Raw genomic sequence first — 25,598 nt, 5'->3', positions numbered from 1 at the left:
ATGAAAACAAATATATCGGAGACTTAGAATGCAAATTAAACTTCCAATTCCAGAAGCCAGTTAATACAAGTTTGTGATTGCACTCACTGCTGACATATCCTTTACTTGAATAACTCTTCATCTATAAGCAGCAGATACAGTCAACATATGAATAAAAATACAGAGGTTTCCCCCAAGGGTTTGGACAGCTAAAAAAACAAACCAAAACCACCAATGCCCTCAGAAATGTCAGAAGAGTGTTTCCATAGAACAAGAACCCCATGATCTCCTACTTAAGTCAAAATCAAAATCCTGATACAGCTAACCCAGAAGGTGAGCATCAGAGCATACATCAGAATTCCTCCCAGTTGGGTAGTCACGATGGAATCGGCTAAACGTATCAGGAAATAAGCCATTATGCACAACAAATTAAGTTTTAGAGATGGAGTTGAATTTTAACAGCAGCTACAGCCATGCAAGCACACAACCAAGACATGCAGTGCAGCTGCAGAAGCAAGCATGGCCATTCTGCAACAGCACGCTCATCTGCCAGCTCTCCAACCGCTTGTTAGCATGGCCCTCTGCATATCCTGATTCTCTGTGCAAACGTGGTGGGACAAACAGCCAACCTCTGACATTTTTCAGTTCTTTGTGAACATTCTTGAGTGCAAAATTGCTTGGAATAAAACATACAGGGCCCCTTTATTCTGCATGCATTCTCTACAGGTGACAGAGCTTGGCAAGAGAGGTTAGGGTAGCACAGCTGCTGACAAAGTCCAGTTGGTCTGAAAGCCAGCACAGCACCCCTGTATACTGTGTTGGTAAGGGCTCCTATCAACTTATCAACCAAGAGAGCAGGAGGAGTCTCTCTGGAGGTTGGAAAGAGAGGACCAAACTTGAGACCTCGAGGAAGGAGGAAGAAATCGCTTCACCATTCCACTCTGTCCCACCATGAACAGAAAAACAGGAACATCACCCAGATGCAGATCCAAAGGAAAGGACGTGGACTCACAGCAGCAGTCCTCTGTTGTGCTGAGTGTGCAGCAAACCCTGCCACGTGGTTTATAATAGGAGAGAAGTTGGTTGGCCCATAGAGTCGGATCTGAGGCAGGACGTGGCGATAGGCATCGACTATTCCTTGGATCCCTGTAACACAAGGAAGGCAAGCTGCCTCACAGTTTCTCCTGTAACTATTTAAAGCATTACTAAATAGTATGGCAAAGGAGAAATCATTCATGCTGGTGTGAACTCCTGAAGGACAAAACAAACAGCAGATAACAGTGACTGTCCGGAGCACAGAGCTGAAACCAGCGGACATCTGCAGAGACAAGACTTCCAGATGTCTCCTCTGTTCTACATGCTTCACGTTACTCTTAGTGGCTCTAACAAAATAAAAGTAATGGAAGCTGGGGGCAAATAATCCAGCAGCTGCATGCTGGTGATCCTGTCCTTTCTTCTCTGTCATTCAGTTTCTTTTAAATGATTGTAGTTTAATTAGACAAGGTCACCAACTCTCTGGAACAGTTGCTGCTTATTTTCCTCGTATGCAAGATGGAGAACAGCTCCTGGATTTAAACGTTTTGTGTTATTTTCAAACCAAAGAACAAGTCCTTAAGGTTCCTCCTCTGCAACAAGTTCCTCTCACTACTTAACCAACCAAAATTTCTAGGTCTGATTTTTGATGGTTTCAATTCTTGTGCGGGTTCACTCAAACTGCCCCACATACTGGCTTATGGTGATGCATTTTTACTTGCCATTGCCCACCATAGAGACTTCAGTGCTTTACTTCTAAACTACTGCAACAAGTACTGCCACAGGGCAACAACACCAATGGCAGAGAGGCAGGCAATGTGGAACTGAGCAGGGAAATGCTTCCATTTTAACACTGATTCTCAGATTCCATTTTTTGTTGGCTTTAGACTAGATAGAAAACATGAGGAAAATTCTTTATTCAAGCACAATTCCATATCACTGCTTGCCAAGAGTGCTTAGGAGTTCCTAATCTAGTTTACAGACAAGCCACTAAAAACAGCTGAAGTAACTACCACAGAAGAACGGGGCTTTGAGGAAAACAAACCCTTGAGACAATCCCTTAAAAACAACAGAAGAACACTGATAATAATGACGCAGCTGCCACTGTCACTAACAGCCTTAGCACATGGCAGCTGTAGAGGTGTGACTAACACAGACCTGTAACATAACAAGGAATAACCAAGAGGCAGCAACAAAAATTTCAGCAGACTGACAGAATCGCAGGTTGGCTGAGTTTCAACCCAAACCCCCTTGTCCAACAGGGCCACCTACAGCCAGTACCCCATGCCCAAGGCTTCTGAAGGTCTCCAAGGTCTTGGAAACCTCCCTGGGTAACGTGCTTCTGTGCTCTATCACCCACACAGTACAGAGGTGCTTCCTGATGCTTAGAACCCCACACGTCCCAGCTCTCTCCACCTGCAACTTAACTAACAAACTTAACCTAGACTGCAAGTCTGCATCGATAGATGCATTCAGGTGAGGTGAGGTGAGGACATTCAGGTGAGGACATTCAGGTGAGGACACATAGGTTGCTGGATGCCTTCACACTGCATCTGTTGTTTGTTGTTTTTGTTTTGTTTGTTTGTTTTTTTTAACAGTTATGAAAGGAATGAACACTTCAAACACCAGTCCCTCTGAGTGAAATATTAATAAAGAGGCATCCTCACCTTGACAGTAAGGGTTGTTGGGATTGAAGTTCAAAGCAAATTCATGAGACACCTAGAAACGGTGATGTTACAACCAGTTAGAGAATGCAGACATTAAAAGAGCTGCTGCACAGGGCTGTGAAGGCCTTACCTGCCAGCTAGGAGGAACTTGAGCTCCGAAACCAAATGCAGGAAACAGCTTGTCCCTTGGGAGAAAGGGCAACAAGAAGAAATGAGAAAGAGAAATCCTGTAATATTTTACTAATTCTGTTTTATTCCCAGAAACAGTTGTAGACCAAGGTTCCATTCCTGCCATTAAGGACAGGCACACCTCCTAGTTTTCCCAAGGTCAGTGAACAGTTACCCAAGGATTTCAGGCATGGCACTGACAATTCACAATGTCTTTGAATGCAGTATTCTGCACAAATCTCAGGAGATTTCAGAGTAGCAAGAGAAAAGCCAATCCAGTCACAACTTGGCTGAAGGACAGAGCAGGCAAACACGTTCCACCGAGTCTAACAGGGAATTCATGTTTGAGATGCACTGTTAGCAAGCAGGGACTACAACCAGCTAAAGCAGAATTACAGAGTAACTCAGGGCCATAAAGTGCAGGTCTGGATGGACAAATAAAGCAAACATGCTTTATTGAAAAGGACTGTCGTTGCCTTTTTTGGCAATGCCAGAAGCAGCAAGCAGCAGCAGCAGTTCCTGAAGGGATCTCCCAAGGAAAGGCAGCAGCACCTCCAAATACTACAGCCCCTGAATGAGCTACCAGCCCTGACCAATCACCCACTGTGAAATGTTTTTTAATGAGGGGGCTGGGAGAGTTAAGAACCTCTTACATACGTGTCATAATCCTGGACTACACTTCCCACACTCCAGATGGCAATCAAATACTCATTTATCCCATCTGGGCTGATGTAGTGAAGAGAATCTGGTGAGCTGGGATCACCATTGGAGCCAGTGAAGTCTATGCCCACCTAATCAGTTTGGAGGATGATAACAGCAGGTCAATGAAACAGCATCAGAAGCAAACGAGAAGTACCAAAAGCAATCAGAAACAGAGGGATAAGAACAGCCCCACACTGCTCCCTCCCTGCCAGACACACAGATGACTGCAAACAGAGGCAGCCAAATAAGCCTGCACGTTTTCTCCCACCAGGGCACATGCACATCTGAGGAGCAGCAGTCCTTTCCACCAAGGGTGAGAACTGATTTCTCAAAAGAAGCTTGAGAAATCCAAGATCCATTAAATTTGCTACTTGGTATCAAAAAGCAAAATATAAAATCAATTCTTTTTGGCAGCTTTCATTACTCCTTAAGAAAACACACACTGCAAATTAACAGTACTAAACACAACTTCATTGCCTTGCTCTATCATCTACCAAGACGTGAAGTGGGAAAACAACTCACTGTAAAATTAATCTGGCAGCCTCCCATAACATAGTCCAGGAACGAATAGTCTGTTTCAATCTAGAGAACAGACAGACAGTGTTACACCTCCTTCCTGTAAGGAAGGATTTCTCGATCATCAGAAAATAGAACAAGACAAACAACCGCCATCTTCCTACCTTGCAGGATTTTATGCTAACGATGCCTGAGTTTTTGTAGCTCTTCTTCTTTTGCTTCTTCTCAGGATGAATGCATTCAAATTCCACCTACAAAAAGAAAGCACTCAATAAGCAAATTATAAAACATCTGCATCTGCAGCAGCGCAAACTATTGAAACAGAACAATCTGAGACATCTCAATTTCAGAGTATTATGAAACTTCATTTCAAAAGTGTTTGTGACTCCTGTGGCTGCTATCTGACAAGTTAAATTGATGCTTTTGCTGTCATCACTGGGCAAAGCACAAGAGAACATTTCAAAGAAGTCCCTCTCTGTGACAGCCTGACTGCTGCTCTCTGCAGAACCATCGAACACCTAACAGAGCGCAGAGAAGTTTGTCACAAATACAAACATTCCTCTTAACATAACTGCACCCTTTTTCAGTTAAGGGCAGGAGACGAACTCAGAAGCTAAGGAGGCAAAGTGAGAAGGGGGAGGGAAGGAGGTCCAAGAGCCCTAGGTGTCAGGTTCTCAGTGGCAGAGGATCAGTATTCTGGTATCACTGTCTCGTTTCACGTAACAGTAGTTCTGATTTCACACGGGTTAGGGAAGAAGGCAACAATCTTCCACAAGCTTTAGGATTCCAAATACAGAAATCAAATTGGCTGGTGACTCCTAGCACTCCCAGGCTATGTCCTGCATGTGGATTCATTGGTCTGAATCCAGATGAGGCCTCTCCGTGAAAATGAGTGTACAAGCTTTTGCTGTAGGCAAAGAGAAACCGGCACCACTAGCAAGTGACTCAAATTACTCCAACATGGGTGCCCAAGATAAAGCAAGAAGACTGACTGCTGGAAGCACCATTTCTTTCCACTATCTGGAAAGCTACCTAGAAAGGCAACCAGAGTGCTGGTGAGGGCAACCAGCTCAGGCACACGTGTTACATGAGACAAGTCCTATCTCTGGACTGTTCTGCTAAAGCTCTTTTAAAGAAGCTCTTTTGCTTTCACTTAATTCAGGAGAGGCAGAAGCATGCAAAATGGCTGGCAAGAAACAGAACATGGCCAGCAGACAACAGGCTGAAGGACGTCTGTAGGAGCAAGAAAGGTAACAGCACTCAAGGAAAACAGCAGCAACCTCCCCATGCTAGGTTTCATTTTTCCCAGATAACAGCTTAGTAATACAGAATAGTCAGATACAGAAAAAAGTGACTTTTGGAAGCAACAACTGAATATCCCTCAGACATCTTTATTAGAAGGGGTTTGTGGCAGACTGAACTACAGACAAAACTGAGGAACAGAGGAAGCTCACCGGACAGCCGTCCACTGCCCTCTGCAGCTGAGCCAGGTTAGTTTCAAAAACACCTATCAGGTCATGCGACCCATCGCTGTCATGATCAGAGCACTGCACCTGAAAGGAAAGAGACAGCAAGAAATGGCTAAGCATACTGCGTTAGGGTGAATGACGGCTGCTCACCACGCACCCTCCTGCCTCCAACAGCTCTGCGGTGATGCTAGTGAGTCTCCCTGTCAACTCTGATCCCGTGGTGTCATCCATGTCACTGCCTGAAACCTGACAGAGGGAGACAGGCTGTGTGCATCTCAGAACGAGGAAGACATTCAATCACTCACCTACCTGAGCGTGCCAAGTGACAGCTTTCCTCAGTTCAGATGGAAACAAAAACAAAACAAACAAAAATCAACAAAATAAAGCCGCAGATTTCACAGCCCAAAAACACAAAGTTGAGATCATTCAGGACACAATATGCAAGTGGAGTAATGGGAAAAAGCATCTAAAGGTCTTATCTAATTTCTGAATAAACTTCTTTCTTCTGCCTGGCAACAGAGTCAGTCTGCAAAGAAACTGCAATCTGCCTTTTTCTGCATCTGACAGCAATCGAATGACAAACAATGAATAGCCACGTTTAAAACAGCGGGTAAGCTTGGATCTTCAGAATTAGAGAATGCAAAACAGCAATGCATTTAAAAACAAAAAATATGATAATAACCATGGCCTCAAGCTAACACAGCACCATGTGCACTGGCAGCAGCTCCCATGAAATCAACAACTGTAAGAAGTGTTTGTAACATGCACAATGCACACAACAGCAGAACAAAAGTAATTCCAGAAGCAGTCAGTCAAGAAAGCTTGTGAACAGCAGTTTTTCCTCTGCTCAAGCTCACACACTCCTCCAATTCAAAAGCCTGTCCAGATTTGCTTTTATTAACCAAGAAACTGGTGTTACCCCAGTACATACTAGGGTGACAGCTTTCTCCTCAGCATTATGGATAAGGTGAACCTACAGGCAGGGCCTAGATAAGGAAGTCAAATTAAATCAGCGAATCTGAGGACAGGCTTCTTGGACAACTACCTGCTGCCTTTGATCCACTTGGGATTTTCCACTGCTATCAGTGGGAAGTGTGCACACAAACTGAGTGAACTGCAGACAAAGCTAGCCACCCAAACTGGAGGCACTGTGCCATCCTTCAGGTCCTTCACTGGGAAGACAAAATTGCTTTAGAGACTGTGCCATTCTTCCCCTTCTTCATCATCCCAACCCACCACTGCTCTGTCCCTCCCTTCTGCACGCTGTGCCATGAAGCGTCCCCAAGGCTCCTCCTCTGCCTCTCTCAACAATTCTCATGTTTAAAGTGTCATTCAGAAGATGCGTGACCACATCAAGGAGGCCACTGCAGGTCATCATGCAGAGACTGAGGGTGTCCTTGGCACTAACATGCTGCAAAGAACACAGCAGTCTGCACCTTCCCTTTCCCTTCTGCTTGTCCCCATCCCCTCCTGACCACACACACAAAAATCCAACTACATAATGATCAGTTCTGTTAGTGGTTCCCAGTACGAGTTAGCTTACGACAAACCTCTTTTTGCAAGGGTTTTCTAAAATGGACAAAGATTCAGAGTGCACCGCCCAAAAAGTGCTGCTGCTGCAAACAGAACCAAGATGTGAAGTGGGGAACAACCACCTGAAGCTGTCAGTAACTGCCTTCTGCATTGTGGTCTGACCTCAGGGGTCAGCTAACTGCACGATCCTGCATTGTGTTCATTTACTGATAAATTACTCAACTGAACGATCAGATATTCATAGGAACACTTCCAGTGGGTAAAAGGCTCCTTTTATCTACAAGAGAAACTTACAAAATTCACACCGAGTGGATTTGCTTTTATGCACATGCCATCAAACACATGGTCAGGAACGGGTTTGTTTCTGTTGCACTGTTTCTGTTGCAACCTTCCACTCCTTAGTGCTAATGCTCCTGCCCACTACTATGGAGGCCTCTTTCTGACCAACTTCCCCACAGGTAAACTGTGGAAATTAGTGGACTACTTGCACACGCATTCAGGATTTGGGGGTGAAAGGAACCATCAGCGAAGACCTATGTTCTGTTTTTAAATAGATCATTGCAAAACAAATCCCAAAGCACAGAAGGTTCTAAAGCAAAAGCAGAAGCGTTTCAGAGTGTAGGAAATACAGCCTCATGACAAAATGCCTCAGCCATTCCATCTCATGTCACATTTGACAAGGTAACACACAACTCTTGACCACCCCCTCGCCACGTCTCTCTTAGCACCTGCAGACCAACAGGACTTCGTTCTGATCTAAGATTGCTCCCAAAAGCTCATGACCACCACTTAGAACATGTTTGACAAGCCCAGCACACTTGAACCAGGGTAACAACTCAGCAGTGTTTTGGATCTGCCATGCTGCACAAATCAAAAGATCAGCATGCATTGCTTTCTGCTAAACCTTTCACATCAAGCTTCCAGCACAAGATTTCTTCTCAAGCAGGATGAGGCTGGAAAATTCTGCAAATGGAAAGTGTTTAGGAGCTGAATAAGCAGAGGGAGATAATATTCAACATTAAACTATTTAAAGCTTTAAGTGCTTCTATGTAATCAGTGCACTGCTTAGAACACAAACAGAACTTGCTATCAGATTATTTTTGTAGGAACTTATTCAAAGATGGAATTGTTCTGCTACCACCCCCATAATTCAGGACCAGTGTATTAATCCTCATATGTGAGACCACAATAAATTCCAGTTCTAACTCGAGATCAAATTCTTGCTGGGACAGAAAGCAAACAAGATGGAACAACTCGCCGTTTTCACGTATGGAGGAAGCAGACACCTGCCCTCTCTCTGTCAGTATCCTAATGCATTCCAGTCTATCCCATGTATAAGCCTCACAGCTAACATAGCATTAGAAAGCCACAATTAAACAGAAAATCCCACAACCTGAAACTCTAACCAGAATAGCCAATGACCATTCATAATCCTTCTTGTGACAAATCATTAGGAACTGCATCACTTCTGCATTGACTTCTCCATTTGACAACTCGTAACGTTTCAGCAGACTTCACACTTAATAAATGTATAATCACTTATCTGCCATATTATTCCAGAAAAGCAATTTAAAATTTTGAATGTGACTGGACGACTTGATTACTCAGAGTTAACGTGTCAGAGATTGGGTTACTTACAACAACAAACAAATCTGAATTGCTGAAGGCTGTACCTTGATAGGTTTATTAAGATCACCACCACAGAACGTCTGCAAGGGAACGCTGAACCTCCTCCAGCATGGACTTAAGTTGTTCTTAACGACCTTAAAAAAATTAGAGCATAACATCACGTGAGAGATGTGATGTGCAAGTTACTAAGAAACATAACATGAGGGTTCTGTACGTCTGTGGGAGAACATGGAACAGCCTCAGTCATTTCTACCCGCACATGAGCAAGGAGAAGCTCTGTTAGCAACCTGTAGTTCAGAGCTGGGTACAACTGCAGAGCCACGCCAATCTCACAGCTCGTTGCCACTAAAAGGCAGAAGAGTCCTGCCACTCTGCCCTCAGTACACGGTTGGACCCTTCAGCTTAACTCTGATTAGACAGGAAGTTAACCATTTTCTGCCAGTCAGCAGAATCCCTTTCTGGGGGGATAAGTTTCACTGCACATGTGGAGCACAGCATTACCAGAAGCGAGGCACTCTAAGCTGTCAGACAACCTTAACAAGAAGCACATCAGTGTAGAAATGCTACCTCTGATCTGTACACCAGCTGCCACGTTCCAGCATCACTCTGCTTGTACAGCTCCAGAAATGGATCCGATTTACCTAAGAAATCCTGCAAAGAGAATCCCAACAGACCTTCATCAGACCTCAGTATTATCCTGGATGAGAAAAGAGTTGGGTCATCAGCACAACTCGCTTCTAACAAGTCACAAATCAAATCAGCTCTACATTTCCTTACCTCTTTTAAATTGCAGCACTTTACAAATCATCACAGCATACCAGCTCTGATTATAAGACTGTGCTTCCTTAGAGCATTTTGTTACTATAAATCACCCTTGGCTTAAAATAACACCAAGGCAGCGTATCTAAATTTCCACCTTTTCTTCTTTTACAGCATTACAGAAAGTCCAGCTCATGGCACAGTTACAATATTCAATCGAAGCAATTATTTAATGTATTAAAGTACAGAATACTCCAAAACCAAAATAATTATCCAGAACCTAAACTTGGTGGTTGAATCTCTTATCTGCTATGGTGCTTTCTGCCATGTAATTGTGTCTCCACTACTGGCAACAGAACAACGAGCCTTTTTACACGTGGATTACAGAGCTCAGCTGAACGTTTGCAGTACAGTGAGAATCCTGGCCAAAGGCACTCACTCTCACCACAGTCAAGACCCACACGAGCATGCAGTATCACTAAAAAAGAATAAATGAATCAATACCTTTTTGTCCAAGTTTCGGGCTTGAATTTCCAAACTGACAACCCTGGTATCTTTAATCTCCTCTGCTGTAATCTGTGCCACAAATTAAAAAAAAGAAAATACAGAATTCTGCGTATGCTTTCTGCATGAAAAAAGCCTCTATGCATGGTTACAAATACACACTCTTCCTCTACACATACTGAATTCGAAAACAGAAAGGAACAAAACCAGAAATGTTACTCTGTCCCACATCTTGTACCAAAGAATGAGTTTTTACTACACACTCTCCTTTACCGTAATGGTGCCTTTTCCTGCTGGCTTCCCATCCTTCAGCTCCAGAGGTCGGGTAAACACTGAGCTGGACACAATCTGAGGTTAAAAGACAGACAGTATAATAGCAAGGTAGAGAAAGATCATTATTATTAAAGAATTATTAAGAATCAAAGAACTATTCTTCAGGAGGAATTATCTTTAAAAATCTGCTATGGAAAACCCATCTCCTACAGTGACAGCTACGAGTTTGTGCTCCTGAAACAGTTAAGCACTCTTAAAGTTTTCCTTCTCCACAAAATAATTCCCACTATCTATCTCAAAACTTAACACTAGCCTCCTGTTGCTGCTTCCCCCATGATCCCCGAGACATTTTCCTTACAAGCAGCCAAACAACCACTGAAAATCAGAATGTCTATTTATTTAACCAAATCCTTCACAATCTCAAACCCCATCCTTCTCCTTCTACCTAACAATATGACTTCCTGTTCAGGAAAGGAATGCAGATTTTCAGGCAATCGTCCCTGAATTTATGGCCTGAGGATTTTTTTGCCCCAAGAAAACTAAAAGGCTACCAGAGCTCTCCAGGGCCTTCCTCACTCCCAGGCTCCTGCTAGTTCTACAAGTGCTCCTACGTGAAGCAATGACTTCAAAGGCTGAGAGCTCTGGGAAGAGAAGGCGGAGTGGGGATCTGGTCAATGCTTAGCAATATCCGTAAGGTGGGAGGCAACCAATGGAGCCAGGCTCTGCTCAGTGGTGCTCAGGGACAGGACAAGGGAGGACAATTAACGATATTATGGCCTGGTTCCTCTTCACTCTGTGCAGCCCAGGAAAGCCCAAAGCCTGGACGCTACAGACTGAACAATTTTGAGTTTCCTTCCCACCACCACAATTCCAGGACTCACAAACCACACGCATTCTTAACCTTCGCTGCCTGCTCACCACCACGGTTCTTCCAGTTATATTCAACAGGGACAAGCACCCATCTGTTTTGGAAGAGGAGCTTAAAACACTGCAGGCTATAAGAAGGCAGCCCTGCCTCAGCCCTCACACCTGCCCCAGTGTGCACTCCACAGCCCCAAGGAAGTCGTCATCGCTGAGCTCAGCAGACTTGTTGTCGATGTCGTACACAGCGAACTTCAGCTTCTGCACCTTCTCAAAGTAATAGTCAACAAGCAGCTTCTTGGAGAATTCCGGGTCTTGGCAGTTCTTAATCCTTTCCGTGCGATCTAACTGCGTGGACGCAGGGACAAATTCAAGAAGAGCTTGGATAAAAGCCGAGGGAGAGGGCAGGGAACGGGCAGGGAACGGGCAGGGAACGGGCAGGGAACGGGCAGGGAACGGGCAGGGAACGGGCAGGGCAGAGCGGCCTCACCTCAGCCCAGCGGCCTCCCACGTCCAGCAGCAGGACGCACAGCGGGTCCGACTTGGAGCCGACGTCGCGGTCGAGGAGGCGGCGGCAGATCACGGACAGCTGCACCCGGCTCACGCACTGCGCCATCTGCGGGAGAAGCGCGGCAAGGGGTCACGGCCCGGCCGGCCCCGCAGCACCGCGCGGCTCGGCGCAGGGCGGATCCTGGCTTTCCGTGCCCGCTCCGCCCGGTGCCGCCGGGCTCTCCGCCTCGCGTCCGCGGCCCCTAACGCGAGCCCGGCCCGTTCCTCCCGCCCGGCCCGAGCCCCGACAAGATGGAGGCCGTCCGGCCGTCCGGAGCGGGTCCGTCCCCGCTGCCGGCTGCGGCCCGGAAAGGGCCGGGTAAGCGCCGCTCTCAGCGCCGCGCGCGCCTCTCCCCGGGCCTCGCGCTCACTATTCGGAAAACAACGGCGGCTTTCGGCCGCCGCACGCAGCGCTGGCGGCTCCTTCCTCCCTGCCCCGCGCCGCAGCTCCGTCCGAGGAACGGCCGCAGGTCTCTAACCGGACCCAAGCTAGGAGATGAGCGTTGAAATGAAGGACGGGGCAGCTTGAAAGTTCTAAGCAGCGCTTTAACATTTATTTCCTAGAGAAGCTACTTCACTGCTATTAGGAAAACCAGGAGAGTCGTTCAGTCGCTCTGGTGCCGACTCTCCGTGGCTTTCTCGTGCTCGCTGGGTGTAAATATCAGCAATCTGAATGGAGAGATGAACTTCCACGGGGCAACGTTTAACCCCACTCACAGCTCCCACCCGCAGTCTCCCTGGACAGATGTCACCCACGTCACTTAATGCACTACAGATGCTGTCGCGATGGCAGCAGGACAAAAACAGCGTGCAGAAAGAATTAGCGGAGCTTTAGACAAAGAGGATCGCGGTTCGGCTTTCTAAGGTCGTCATCATCTGCTTTAGCCCACCATCCTCACAGAGGCTCGCCCGCACACTGAACAGCTGCTCAAATGACTGGTGAAAGCCCCTGGCTCCCACTTCAGCTGCACCCAAGCCCAGGTAAGATTCACTAAAAAGATGCCATCATTACCTTTAATAAGTACTGTATGTTTTCCTAAAATTGCAAGCATCACAAGTATGAGTTTTTCCTTTACCTACATGTATCATTCCACCAGACCACCTTATTTAGCTGGCAGCACCACATCTGTGCAGCCTGCAGGTCTACAAGCAGCTCTACACGTGCACACAAAACAAAGACCAGCTCAGCCAGCCTTGACTCTTGGGCCAACATTTCTGCCTATTTTCTCTGTTACAGCAGATTTCTGCACCAACAGGAGACACCTTCCTGTCCTGGTACAGCATAACAAACCAGGAGACAAGTTTAAAACCCCAAAGAAACGTCTCCCACTATACTTCCAACACTGCCAAACAATCCTTTTCTGGCAGGAAACATTACTATAGGTCTTTATTTGCACATGGAATGAGTCCCTAATTGTTCATGTTACAGAGACTAATAAGGACAGCTGAAAGTTTGCAGTAGAAACTGTTAATCGACATAATGAAGCCAAGGTAAAGTGAAGCAACAGACCTGAAGCCAGATCACCTCTCACCTGCTACCTCTTCTCCAGATCAGTGGCAATGAAACCATGAAATCACTGTTTCAAAGACTTGTCTTTCAATAGCTAACTCACAGAAGCCAGTCTCATGCTACTGTTCAAGATGTGGTAATAGCATGAAGGTTTCCCTTGCAACACAACACAGCTGGATTGTTTCTAAAAGAAGCCACAGAAAACAAAGAACACTTCTGTTATGTCTTCTCTGGAGATCGCAGGACACCAGGTAATGCACCTCATGGGAAGGGTGGATCCTTAACAGTCAGATAAAATATTCACGCTTCATCTGAAAACGCCACTTGGAACCTCAGCCAGCATTTGTTGATGTGTTGCTGCCTACAGATATCCTTCAGGAGCTCACACTAGGCCTCCTCACTTCACAGCTTTTCAAATACACTGTATGGTGTTCTCCAGTTTCAATGCATTCCTTTAGTAAGTACAACAGAAAAATCAGGACCATGAATGAATCTACACAGCTCAGCAGCAAGAGCAAGGAGTAGGTGGTTGCTTCAGAGAACCCACTTCAGCCAAGCCTGGAGATCTGCTCGGCCTCCATCTAGGTGAACACTTTTAACCCATTTATCCTGCTCACTGTTAGTGGAGTGCAAATCTCGAGACCTGCCTGCACTGGAAAGCTTTTTACAAAAAAAAAAAAAAAAAAAAAAAGAAATCAGAGCCTTAACATATTAATTCCCAAACACACACAACAACACTGAATGGGAAAAGAAACTGTGGAACTCCTTAGTGCTTAGTGGTTGGAAATACCAGCCCCCATTTTAAATGGGGGTTAATGGTAACTAGTGGATCAAATATTCTTTTTCCTATTAAAAAAAATTTTTTTTTTTTTTAATTTACTTTCATTCCATTAGTAATTATCTCTATTCATAAAACAAACCGAATTGTTTATATGAAACACATCTGTTGATTTTAATCTCCACCCCTCTTCCATACAAGCTCTGTTCACCCCGAGCACTGGAGCCATCCTGAAATCTGTGCAGACTCCCACAGCCATCACCTGTGCTTAACACATCTTGTACAGCCTCCCATCCTTTAAGGAAAAGAAAGTCTGCAATACTTTCTCTCAAGTCTCTATGCCCTGCACTTCTGCACATCATCACCTCCTGTGACAAGCACCCAGTTGGCATTTACCAGCTGACTCCCAAGGTAAGCACTGCCCTGCCAGTATGGTTCTAAGAAACATGGACTAAGGAGAACTGCTTTATCTCTTAGCAATGCAGCATAGCAGATACATGACATAGATTCCAGTCATCACTATGCTCGATGAGACAGATCTGATCCCAGGCTAATTAGCGTAATTAAACTGAAAGAACTTAGGGTTTGTTTTTGTGTTATTAACAGCACTGCTTTTTTTCCTCTATGTGCACTCAAGGAACAGTACACAATCCCATTTACCTTGCAGATTTCAAGTCAACATTGCAAAAACAATTTTCATGTTGCTTCACTGAGTTTTCACAGAGCACAGGTATGTTTATATATCCACCCATACACACATATTTAGCTTTTACAATTCCATTAATTCACCTTTACTGTGACAGAACGTTGTTTACATTTGTTGCAACACCCAAAAGTCGTCTGTTTTTCAACAGTTACAGAAATTCTGAAACTCACTGATTTCTCATTTTCCCCTCCCAACATCCCTGGGTGACTAATACTGACATCCATTATTTAAAACTGTTCACAGAAGATGAAGTGTATTTCCAAAATGAAAACAGCAGCAAAAGCAAAGTGCTTTCCTCACAGGTATGAAAAACACATTCAACTTAGAAAGCATTTATTAGAGAATGATCCTTAACAGCTTGCAACAACCATTTACCGAAGTCCCTCTGACTTACTTGCCACTAGGAGATTAAGATACAGCATGCTCTGGGAGTCACAAAACTATTATAGCTGCAGATACTCAGTTTGCCAAACAGAAATAAAACCCAAACAGATATATTTGACTTCTATTTAGAATACATAAAACACCACAGCTAAGCAGGTTCAGGATAAAGGCAACATAAACAAGCCACCAAGTCAGTGCAGCTGTTAGAAGTAGCCTGTACAATGACAGCAGATGTTACGTTACCCAACCGAGATCCACAGTTTGTACTGACAACAGCTGCACACATTCAGTCCAACGCTCTCACAGCTCAGGGATCTCGCTGTTCAGAGGCACTGCCTGTGAAGTTTCATCTTGAGCTGATTTCTGCACATGCTGAAGGAAGAGCTTCCAGCGCTCAGCTTCAGGTCTGTCAGGCACCTCCGCTTTGGCCTTTACTTAGGATTGCACATAATGTAACTTCACGTTTTGAGGAAAAATACATCGCTTGTGTTATTCTTATGAACTTGAGAGCAGGACACAATGCACACAACTCTACATAGATTCCACACACGTACTGCAGTGATGCTCCAGACAAGTCTTTCACTGCTCAACCAGAAGTCATTCCAGTTACTCAAGTCAAATGCAGACTGGCTCTAGACTCAAAGAAACATGCCTCAAGAACTGCTCACACAACCAAACAGAGGTCCAGCTTAAAAATGCCAAAATGATTTTGTCTTGCTGTGCATACCACCTCTTCAATGCAAAGGTGGTCATGTACTCCAAGAGCTGTATAGTACACACAGAAATACACTTTTCATTTCATAGTTCCAGAGCTGTCCTACACTGAATTGAAGCACATCAATAAATAAGTTGGAAGATTTCAGCACGGTAATAAACACTGGAACCGAGACAAAAAAAAATCCTACTTTATTTATAGGAAAATCACATAGTAAATGCATGTCACGCATGCAGAAGGATCATTCCTTATCTGCTTCTTTTTCTATGTCTTTCAGAACTTCCAACACTCTGCATATTACTACAGAAAAGCCCACTTTTCACAGAGTAAAAAGCATTCAATATAAGCAAAATCAACTCCATAGATAAGCAATAGTAACATACATACTCTTCCCTAACCATCTCTCTAATAATTCTACTTGCTTACCACAGCATGAGAGGAAATCAAAAGTGAAATAAGAAACCAATGCCTACCTATGTTTGAAGAAAGCCTCACAAAGAGAGCGCTGCCCAAATTCATGGCTTTATAAAAAAAATGCCAATATGGACACAGAATCCAGTCACGGGTCAGCTTGGTTTTAACTACTCCACATAGGAAATAAAATATAGATTGCTCCGAAAGTAATGTCTCCTATTTATTTCTATGGAAACTACAGATATAAAGAACACAATAACACTATTTGATAAAACAAATTATCAGCTAAAAAACAGTACTTCTGAACACCATTAGCTATGCATTTTCACCAGCAATGAACAAGAGCCTGCATGCCGTGCTCATAAAAATCTGCGCAGCTGTCTGGAACACAGCTTGTCATTCAGCAGTGGCAACAGCAATGTGAAACACACCACCCATTGCCTCACTCTGCTCACAGTTTGGTCTCCATAAACTTCCAGCATGCACTGACAAACATCAACGGGCGCAATATTTTCTAGATGGAAGAGCTCAATTCCTTTGCTCCTCACGCATTCCCATGTCAGACACCGTTCTGCCAGACTGCCCCTCTGCTGCCATCTGTCATGCAGCAACAGAATGGAGTGGAATACTGGTGGGAAGGTTCAACCTCTACTGCCAACCCACCAACATCTGCCTCTCACACTGTGGGCCATCATCATAAAATAGGAGGCATTACTTTCAGCGCAGACCTCATAGAAGCAAGGATCCAGGATAAAAAAACCTGCAGTTTATTACCAGTTAGTATCACTAATAAGTCCTCATCAACTACATCCTTCTGCACACCACACTTACATTACATCAGTGTACACCAAATATGGCACATCTATTGAAGATCTCAACTCCAGGTTGAAGTACCAACACACACGCTCACAAACAGCTACATTCAATGAAGTTATTTGGTACTGGGCTGGCTGTAGCTTCTGCTTTCCATTCTGCTCACAAACACAACACACATGCCAGCAATACTACCAGCACTACGTACCAGCAACAGCATCTTCCATCACTTAGGCTCTGTACTTCCCAGCAGCGCAATACACCCAGCATTTGTAACAAATTCACAGTTAATAAATCTGACATTTCCTAAACTGACGTAGCCTCCCTGTCTGCTGCTTGGTTTAATCCCATGTTATGCAGATATCACCTTAATTTCTTCAAAAAATTTTTGTTCTCCTCACATTATCTGTGCGCCCAGACCATCAGAAGTAGTGTTTCTCAGTTCACCTTTACTAGTTCAATTTTACTAGTTCACCTTTCATAAGGCAGCCTGTAACATTTCAGGTTTCCGTATTATGAAGCAAACACCGGTGTGCAGGTAGTCTCAGCTCTACTTTCTAAATGTATTAAAATAAAAATCCTAATCCCATCTTATTTCCTGAGCCCTGTGAGGCCCTAGCAGAAACCATAAAGCCAGATTTGTATCAGTAGAAGCACTAAAAAAACGCATCTTCATTTCAAAACGAGATGAAGATACTCCCACTAGCAAGATCACAGCCCAGGATGATTACCAGCAAATCCAGCCCCTCTGCAGCACATCGGGTCCCCAGGGGCCCCAGAGCAGAGCACAGACCTCTGTGGAGAACAAAACCGATTACCATCTTCCACCATTTCATTACCTAGAGGGCTGGAGGTGTGACAGGTAGGACTAGTGCTAGGAACTTCCACAGGCGGGTAATAGATCCCTGTTCTTTATACTGTGTTTCAAGTTACCTGCCATCATGTATTTTGATGGACTGATTTCATATTTGTTAATAAGCTATTATTACAAATTTGATGCAAGACTCCAAACAAATGCTATTCACCGAACAAAACATTAAAAACAGCTTTATAGCCAAGGTGCTCTGGTCGCCTGATGCCATACTGATGGGCTACCGAACAGCTGAAGGGCTGGGAAGAGCACCCAGAAGGACAGGCACACAGTGGAAAGCTGATGGGTTTCACAGAACCACGGGATCCCCTCCTGTTTTGGAAGGAACCCACACGAATCCCTGAGTTCAACACGTGGCTCTGCACAGCGGCGCCCCGACCCAAACCCTGCGGCTGAGCTCGGTGTCCCAGCGCCCCCTGAGCCCCAGCAGCCCCGGCCGTGCCGCTGCCTGGCAGCCTGTGCCGCGCCCACCGCCCTCTGGGGGCGGCCTCTCCCTGACCCCAGCCGCCCCTCCCCCGACAGCTCCGTGCCGCTCCTCAGGCCCCGTCGCCGTCACACAGAGCAGAGCTCAGCGCTGCCCTCTGCTCCCTGTGAGGAGCTGCAGTCGCCACGAGGGCTGCCTTCAGCCTGCTCTGGGCCCAGCAAACCCTGTGGCAACTTCAGCCACCCCCCCCCACATCTTGCTTTCCAGACCCCCCTCCATCCACACAGCACTCTTCAGGCCGTGCTGCCACAGAGGTGACCCAGCAATGACCAGGGCAGGTTGGCAGCTGGGCATGCAGTGAATTCTTTCTGAGCTCTGAATTTGAGCCCAAGCCATAGAAGAACACACTTATTGATGACTCTGTGACTGCAGACACTGTGACTATTGAATACACACGGAAACTATGCTCTACTCCTACTTACTGAGCTGGCTCCAAGCGAGTCCTGAAGCTCCAGTATCACCACCAGTTTTATGTTTTGTATCTACTGACCCACACTGCAGTGGTGTTGCGGCAAACTGACCCCTGAGACATGCCCAGGAATAAAGTGAAAATGGGCAGCTCCTGTTGGTGGTAACACAAACAGCAAGCTTAGGACATTCTAAAAGGTCCATTTAGTCATAACCAAAAGCTCAGAAGAAAGGCCTCTGTCCTCATTTGTATATTCTCCTTATTTCTGATGAGGTAAACTGATCGACTGATTCGAACATTAGCTTGAACCTCATAGCAATGCTACTTATTACAAACTAACACCTCAAAGTAAAGCCTGCGACAAAGGCAGGAGCTACTTTTCCAAGTTCTCCACAGAAAAATCACTTGGAGAAAAATCACTCCATAACACCTAAAAGCAGAATATCAAACAGTCTTTCCTTTAAAAACTAATCTGGAGCAAATTAGGGCTTTCAAGTCAATCACTGACTTGGCTTAAGGTAGAACAATAACTGCAACTGGAATTGCTCAATAACTTCTCCCACCAAGTAAGATTCTTTCAATACTTTCCTTTAAACCTTTATTCAGTTCCTTTTTTTTTTCTTTTTTGCCCATGAGTCACAAAAATGACTGAAATGTTCAAAAGAACACACTTACCAGCTCAACCACACTGACCTCTGTAATAATCCAACAAATCACTGCACATTGCAGAGCATCTTTTGCCCTTCTCAAGTAAGGGTTCACTCCTCCCCTTAGAGTTCTCAGCTATTCCCATGTCAGGCACAAATACATAAAGATTTTGTCCTAGGCCCCAATCCACCGATTAAGTTGGTTATGGCTCAGTCCTCCACTTCTGAGTCGGAACGCCTCAAGCAGAGATGCAAGACACCACCGCACTCCTCCTCTACGATTCATGGACACCACAACCCGGGCTGCAAGCACTGCAGCAAACCTCTTCTTACGCACACCCAGCAATTCTGAGATCACCCCTTGGTGTCATTTTGCCCCCTTAACAACTTGCACCCTTCCCAAAAGTCATGTCTAAAACATCCCATTCTTCTTCTACAGCCTTCGGGATTTCACTCACTCCCCTGACAGCAGCCACGTTACACAGGTGACTTAATGCCCTAAATCAGTGATGTGCATCTTTTTAGAATAGTGCACACAACAGAAACAGCTTGGCACCAAAATTCAGCTTTAAAAAGAAAGAAGTCAGCAGTACATCTTACCGAAAAGCTTTGCTGCTTTACTGAATGGATTCGCACAACTTAAGAATTTTAGTGAAAGCAGTGGCCACCACTTAGTGAAAAGTGAACCATGTTTCTTGCTTTTATTAGACTGAAAATTTATGAGCAGAAAAGCTGAGATATCCCAGAGGAACTCTGGATGGTTTATCCTGGGTTGTCACTGTGCAGTAATGATTCCGGGGCAAGTTTCGACCTGATAACGAGTAAGGACACAAAGCAGAAGGTATCTATCACGTTGTCTCTTTATTCTTTATGGACTTTAATCTTAAATCCAGCTCCTATTGAAATACGATCTACAAACAGACCCTGTACCACTGCTCCTGCAAGGCTCAGAAGAAAACCGATTTCTTACATTTTCTTAGATTTTCTTAATCATTGCCAGTTTAGATTGTCTTGTGCCAATGCTGTTTTTCATCATTTTCTTTGTCCATTTGAGTAGGTTCTTTTCAAGAAAAAGATTCACAACCCCAGCACCCTTTTGTCACTTGATCATTACCATCTGCAGTGCTACATCTTCATTTCTCCATCCTAATTTGTTGCAGAATAACGATGCTTCAGAAAAGAAAAACCTCCAGAGAGCCATCACCACAAGAGCCTGATATCAAAGAACTAAGGAAAGGATTTGGTAACAGAATTCCCTTTTTTTCTCTTCTCCATTCAGACAAATGATAGAAGGCTGAATAAGGAGAAGTGCCAGGAAAGCACGAGGCATTTACCTTCCATCCCTTTTCTGTCCTCCAGATCCAATGCCTCCTGTCAGCCTACATTCCCAGAAGCATGAAGTCAGCCAGTACAGCTGCAAATGCAAGCTGCTCCACTTATCTCAGCACGACTGGTTCAAAACAAACATACATTCTCCCACCGTTTAGAAGACAGATTCCACAGCTGCAATCAAAACTCCAGGTGCTTCTCCTGACTGCTCCCTATACATACAGCACTGATTTTCAACTTCTTCCCTAAAAACCTGTTGTCTTTGAATTTGCTACAAAAGGGGTTCCCACATCCTCCAGAAAACATTCAGGCCTCTGCAAAGTAAGATCCTAAGAACCACTTAATAGCCATACTAGTAAGCCTTGGATTCTCTCATGCACATCTTTATTTTCTAAAAGCTGAATAGCTAAAATAATGTTTTTAATAAGTATGGAGGGAGTGGTAAGTATTTGCAGCAACACAGCTATTATTTGATGATAACAATAAAGTAAATTTACCACCTGTAAAAGCATGAGTTGAATTACATTCTCCTTGTAGCCAGCAAGGAGTTACCACCATTAGGTGGAACCTGGAAAACAAGTCACAAACTGCAGCTCCTCTGGGCACCAGAGATGAAATGGCAGAACGTCCACGTCAGGCAAGAGGTCAGGACAAAACATCAGAAGGTTCAGCAAGCTAATTTTGTTCACAGATTCTCTATCATCAGAGCTTTTATCTGTACCTAATGCAGTAACAGAAGGATTTGAAGAAGGATCACAAAATGATAAACCTGCATGTTTTCTTTTTTTTCACATGCAGTGACCCTGGACTGTGCGCTGCTCTTTAAAAGCATTCCAAACAACAATTCTTCCACCCTTTCAAGACTAAACAAGGGAGAATGGAATGTTACACACTTCTACCACCTCACCGTGGGATGTGCAGAACTTGGTTACAGGTATCACTCTCACCTTCCAGTGTGCAGTAACAACTATATGACACGATGGTCACATTCAGCCAGGCTGCTGCACAAAGCCACCTTGTATGTCACAGAGATGCATTATGTGAGGACTACTACTAGGATTTTTAATTACATGATTGTTTAAAAAAAAAAAAAAAAAAACAACACAAAAATTAAACTATTTTTGGTATCAGGGAACTTACTCATTGCTGCCTTAAATTTGCTTTTTTTAAAATGCATAAAAAACGACAAATTTTAATACAAGAAGCTTAATGCTAAAGCATAAGCTGTTGAGCACATCAAAAACTTGTCGCATCCTTCTTCCTGCTGCCAGGATAATTAAGAGTAGCTAAATACTAACTTATTCAAAGCAGCAGCATGGTATTTCCTTGCACTGCAAAGAAGAAATGCTATTTGGATTAGCAGCTAAACAAAAATATGGTGTCAGTTACCCAGAAGTCTGGATTAGAGTCCGGATGAAAATCATCCTCTGCAGAACATCGTTACGGTGGGATGTGCTTTCTCAGATATGCTTATCTCCTCTTTAAGGTGCCACAGAAGCATACAGTGTGCCCACAATTCTCTTATGTTCACACAGGCAGCACTCAGAAGTGAAGAACACATACACTTGTCTCTGAGTATCTTTGAGCAGAACTGACCACCAGAAATAATTCTGATTGAAAACCTAAGAAAATGCAAGAGTTTGTGAAGCACTCAAGTTTGACTGTCCCTGTTAATCAACAGCAAACCATTTAGATTACATACTTCACATTCTACTGTTAAAACCTTAAGTTTCAGGTTTGCTTAGCAGTTTAACCAGCTGCTCACTGTTCAGCTCACTACAGACGTTTCTGAAGCACAAATAATTTTCATTAGACTTTAAGACATCACTTGGTGTTTCTTCTAAAGCCAAGGTGAAAATTTTGCCACAACTTTAACCCTAATAACATTTCGCTAACGTGAAAGCTAATACTTCATTAACCTGAAACGCTGACACATCACCACCCTGCATGCACTTACCTGGCCTCTCAAAAGCACTAGGGTGCATAGATAAATAACTATGTGCTGTGACACCTGTATTCACACAGGACTAGACCCATAGACACAAGTCTCTGCAGCAACGCTGTAACAGCAGGGGAATCCAGGACAGGTCAATTAGTAATACTGAATTCCACCTCCCCTCCACCCTGTAGAGCAGGGGCTTCCCTGCCTTCAGTCAAGGAACTGCTAGTGCCTGATTTTACTTCCATCAGCTCTTTGCTTTTGCAGCTGGTTGCATTTAGCTTTCCTCAAGAGCACAGGGTTTATACGTATTGTTCTCCTATTAGAGACATTTGGCTAACAACGAAACAGCATAAGAAACCAGCATTTAATTTTGAGTTGAGCTTCCTGTTCAAACAAGTAAGGAATTTTCACATTCCACATCCGTTGTCCTGTCAAAACAAGCAGCCTCGCTTTGGTTATCCTGCTGAAAACAACAGCTTTGAAAAAGCTGACTTCATGGAGCACATTCTGGCAGATGTCACCACAGCAGCTTGAAATCACAGTAATAGCAGCTCTGTGAGTTTTATTAGAAAACAACATGCAAAATTAAGTACAAGAAATTTCTCAAGTATGTTAGGTTCTGTCTATACTGCCATTTTCCCTAAGTCCACCCTGATTCCCAAGCAACTAGAAAGCATTTCTAAGGTTTATGTTATCACACTGGGCATTGCTATATCCACATAACTGCACACAGTGAGAGATGATGAAATGATATTCATTGTTTGGACCTACAAAACAGCCAGCTGGAAGCTCTGCCTCGTTTCAGATGGTCAGAAGTAAGAGTGGTATCATTCTATGGATTCTTTACGATACTGTAACTACAGTAGAAACATTTCAAAAGGTCACCATCCCTCAAAAAGCAGCAACATGTCCAAAAAGTCAAACTAAGCCAACCAAGGGAGTTTCAGGCAGGATCAGACCCTGTTCTCCTGTGCAAACCTGCCAAGTCCTAATTTTCCATCTTGAAATTCACAGGGAAGCTGTACTCCCCAGTCACGTATGGAAAAGGTAAGGGAAATGCACCTTAGACTCTAATGAAGCAGTAACAAAACTTAGGTCAGAATTTGCCTGCTTGCTTCTGCCCTAAGCTGCCACACTATGTACACACACATGAAAACAGAAGAATGACAACAAAGGAAGCTTAACAGAAGCGAGTGTCCATGGGTGAAGAGTCCCATCTAAACCATCCATCACCTGCGAACCGCCACCGGTGTTTGGGCTGGAGCTATGGAAAAGAAGCACATCCAGGCTACTCATTTTTTCCATTTGATATTTATACCCGCAAGCGAGAAGCTTCCAAGTCAGAACAGTGGCAAGTGCTTCAAGCACAAACAACACCCAAACACATTCCACGTAGGAACAAAACTCTGAGAAAATTACATTCATCTATACAGAAAACAAGCTGGAGCGTACCTACCTGATCATAAAAGTTAAAGAGCAGGAAGCTCAGTACGCCGCCGCAAGCCTTAGTCAAATACATACCACCAACTGATTCTCTTTCTGTGGGAAAGCCAAATCTTTCACCAACAATCACGTTCTCACCGCTGAAAACCAATATGAAAAGCTCCCCTGAGGTTACTGTTCCTTCAGAAGCATTTATCAGTTTCACTTCCTCTTCCCAGGGGAGGAAGAGCCATTTAACGATACACAACTACTGTGGTTTTCCCAAAGCCATGCAAGCCATACACCCACAGAACAGCTGGCAGCATCAGCAAACCTGCAATGGAGCAAAGACAAGCATTTTTCCAGCAATGCTGCTTCCAGGCCCGAGGCACAGTTTCTCAAAAACCTCTCACAAAAACAGAATTTAAGTTAACTATTTCCTATTATACCAATCCAGTTTCAGAACTGCTTCCTCCCAACAATTATCTTACCAAAGTTAGAAGTTGACCTCTTGTGTGCACTGGTCTTTGTATGCAATCCTCTGGTTAAGGGTTTAACCCGTATATCTGAATAATCCTCCAGAAATATCTGCTCTCAATGAGTGGTCTGTAGTCCAAACAGTGGCTTTAAGAGGTTCAGAACATCAAGCTGTTCCCTTTTTGTAACTGGAAGGCCAACACAGTTCAGAAGCGCATAGATCCCAACAAGAAGTGAGGCCCAGCAGCACTCTGCTGCTCTTGGCTTTGGAACCACCACATGAACAGACTGATGATCACTGATGTTGTGATTTACAGTTAGCACAGCACGCGTGTCTGAGTAAACGGGAAGAAATACGTAATTACATTCTCTAGGCTCTGCAGTCTTCATGGCACCAACACGCCTCAGAGAGAAACACTTTCACGCAGGCAACAACTTTGTTAAGGACAGCCTGACCAGCTTAGCAGAACTGCGCAGCAGGGACATCCTTTCCAAAGCAGACCCTCAGCACCAACTGAAGCAAACCAAGCCTTTGTTTTTGCATCAGTCTTTCTTTCCACTCGCAACAAATTCAGAGCAGACATTCAAGTAGAATATTAAACGCTATGAAATGAACATTTATTTCTGAAAGTACCTTCCCCTTTTCTTACAACCTACAAAGCCTCAAGTTTCTAAGTCCACGTTGAAAATGTGGCAATAACATTAACACCACTTCTTTGTTGACAAATCTTTGGCAGTGGTATCGCGGAGTTCAGCTTTGTTTAAAAAATACAATCGTAACATCTGTGTAACTGCTGGAAAAGTTGGTAACCTCAATGTTACACTGTCATCTGGCTGTCAGAATTCATACATGTGGGTCACAAGTTAATTGCTGAATAATTTTGCTCATGAAGGAGATGATCTCTGTTAAACAACCATAGTTTCTGACATGGTATGTATGTGACACTATAGCACTTTTACAAGCAGTGCTTAGATACCAGCACTTAAAGCAACTGCTGAGAATGCCAGCGTAGCCCCTTAGGTAACACAGGTTAAGTACCTCCTTTCTTAACATGA

General features: G+C 44.2%; 1 protein-coding gene across 2 annotated transcripts in view; it reads right to left on the bottom strand.

The window, feature by feature from the left end:
* CPNE1 (copine 1) overlaps positions 1 to 25,598 on the bottom strand; it is a 41,656-nt gene that overhangs the window by 3,115 nt on the left and 12,943 nt on the right. For both annotated transcript variants that reach the window (XM_042886679.1, XM_042886680.1), the window contains exons 2-14: positions 11,583 to 11,708; positions 11,261 to 11,440; positions 10,232 to 10,306; positions 9,959 to 10,030; positions 9,263 to 9,346; positions 8,740 to 8,829; positions 5,519 to 5,617; positions 4,229 to 4,315; positions 4,071 to 4,130; positions 3,504 to 3,637; positions 2,809 to 2,863; positions 2,679 to 2,730; positions 992 to 1,125 (exon numbers count right to left, since the gene is read on the bottom strand). In XM_042886679.1, coding sequence (XP_042742613.1) covers positions 992 to 1,125; positions 2,679 to 2,730; positions 2,809 to 2,863; positions 3,504 to 3,637; positions 4,071 to 4,130; positions 4,229 to 4,315; positions 5,519 to 5,617; positions 8,740 to 8,829; positions 9,263 to 9,346; positions 9,959 to 10,030; positions 10,232 to 10,306; positions 11,261 to 11,440; positions 11,583 to 11,708 — 1,248 coding nt within the window. The remainder of the gene's footprint in view (positions 1 to 991; positions 1,126 to 2,678; positions 2,731 to 2,808; positions 2,864 to 3,503; positions 3,638 to 4,070; positions 4,131 to 4,228; positions 4,316 to 5,518; positions 5,618 to 8,739; positions 8,830 to 9,262; positions 9,347 to 9,958; positions 10,031 to 10,231; positions 10,307 to 11,260; positions 11,441 to 11,582; positions 11,709 to 25,598) is intronic.

The sequence above is a fragment of the Lagopus leucura genome, unplaced genomic scaffold, assembly GCF_019238085.1.
Source record: "Lagopus leucura isolate 7727_CA_CO unplaced genomic scaffold, USGS_WTPT01 Super-Scaffold_100060, whole genome shotgun sequence".
Classification (NCBI taxonomy): domain Eukaryota; kingdom Metazoa; phylum Chordata; class Aves; order Galliformes; family Phasianidae; genus Lagopus; species Lagopus leucura.
The sequence above is the reverse complement of the archived record's forward strand: the minus strand, read 5'-3'. Positions and strand labels throughout refer to the sequence as shown.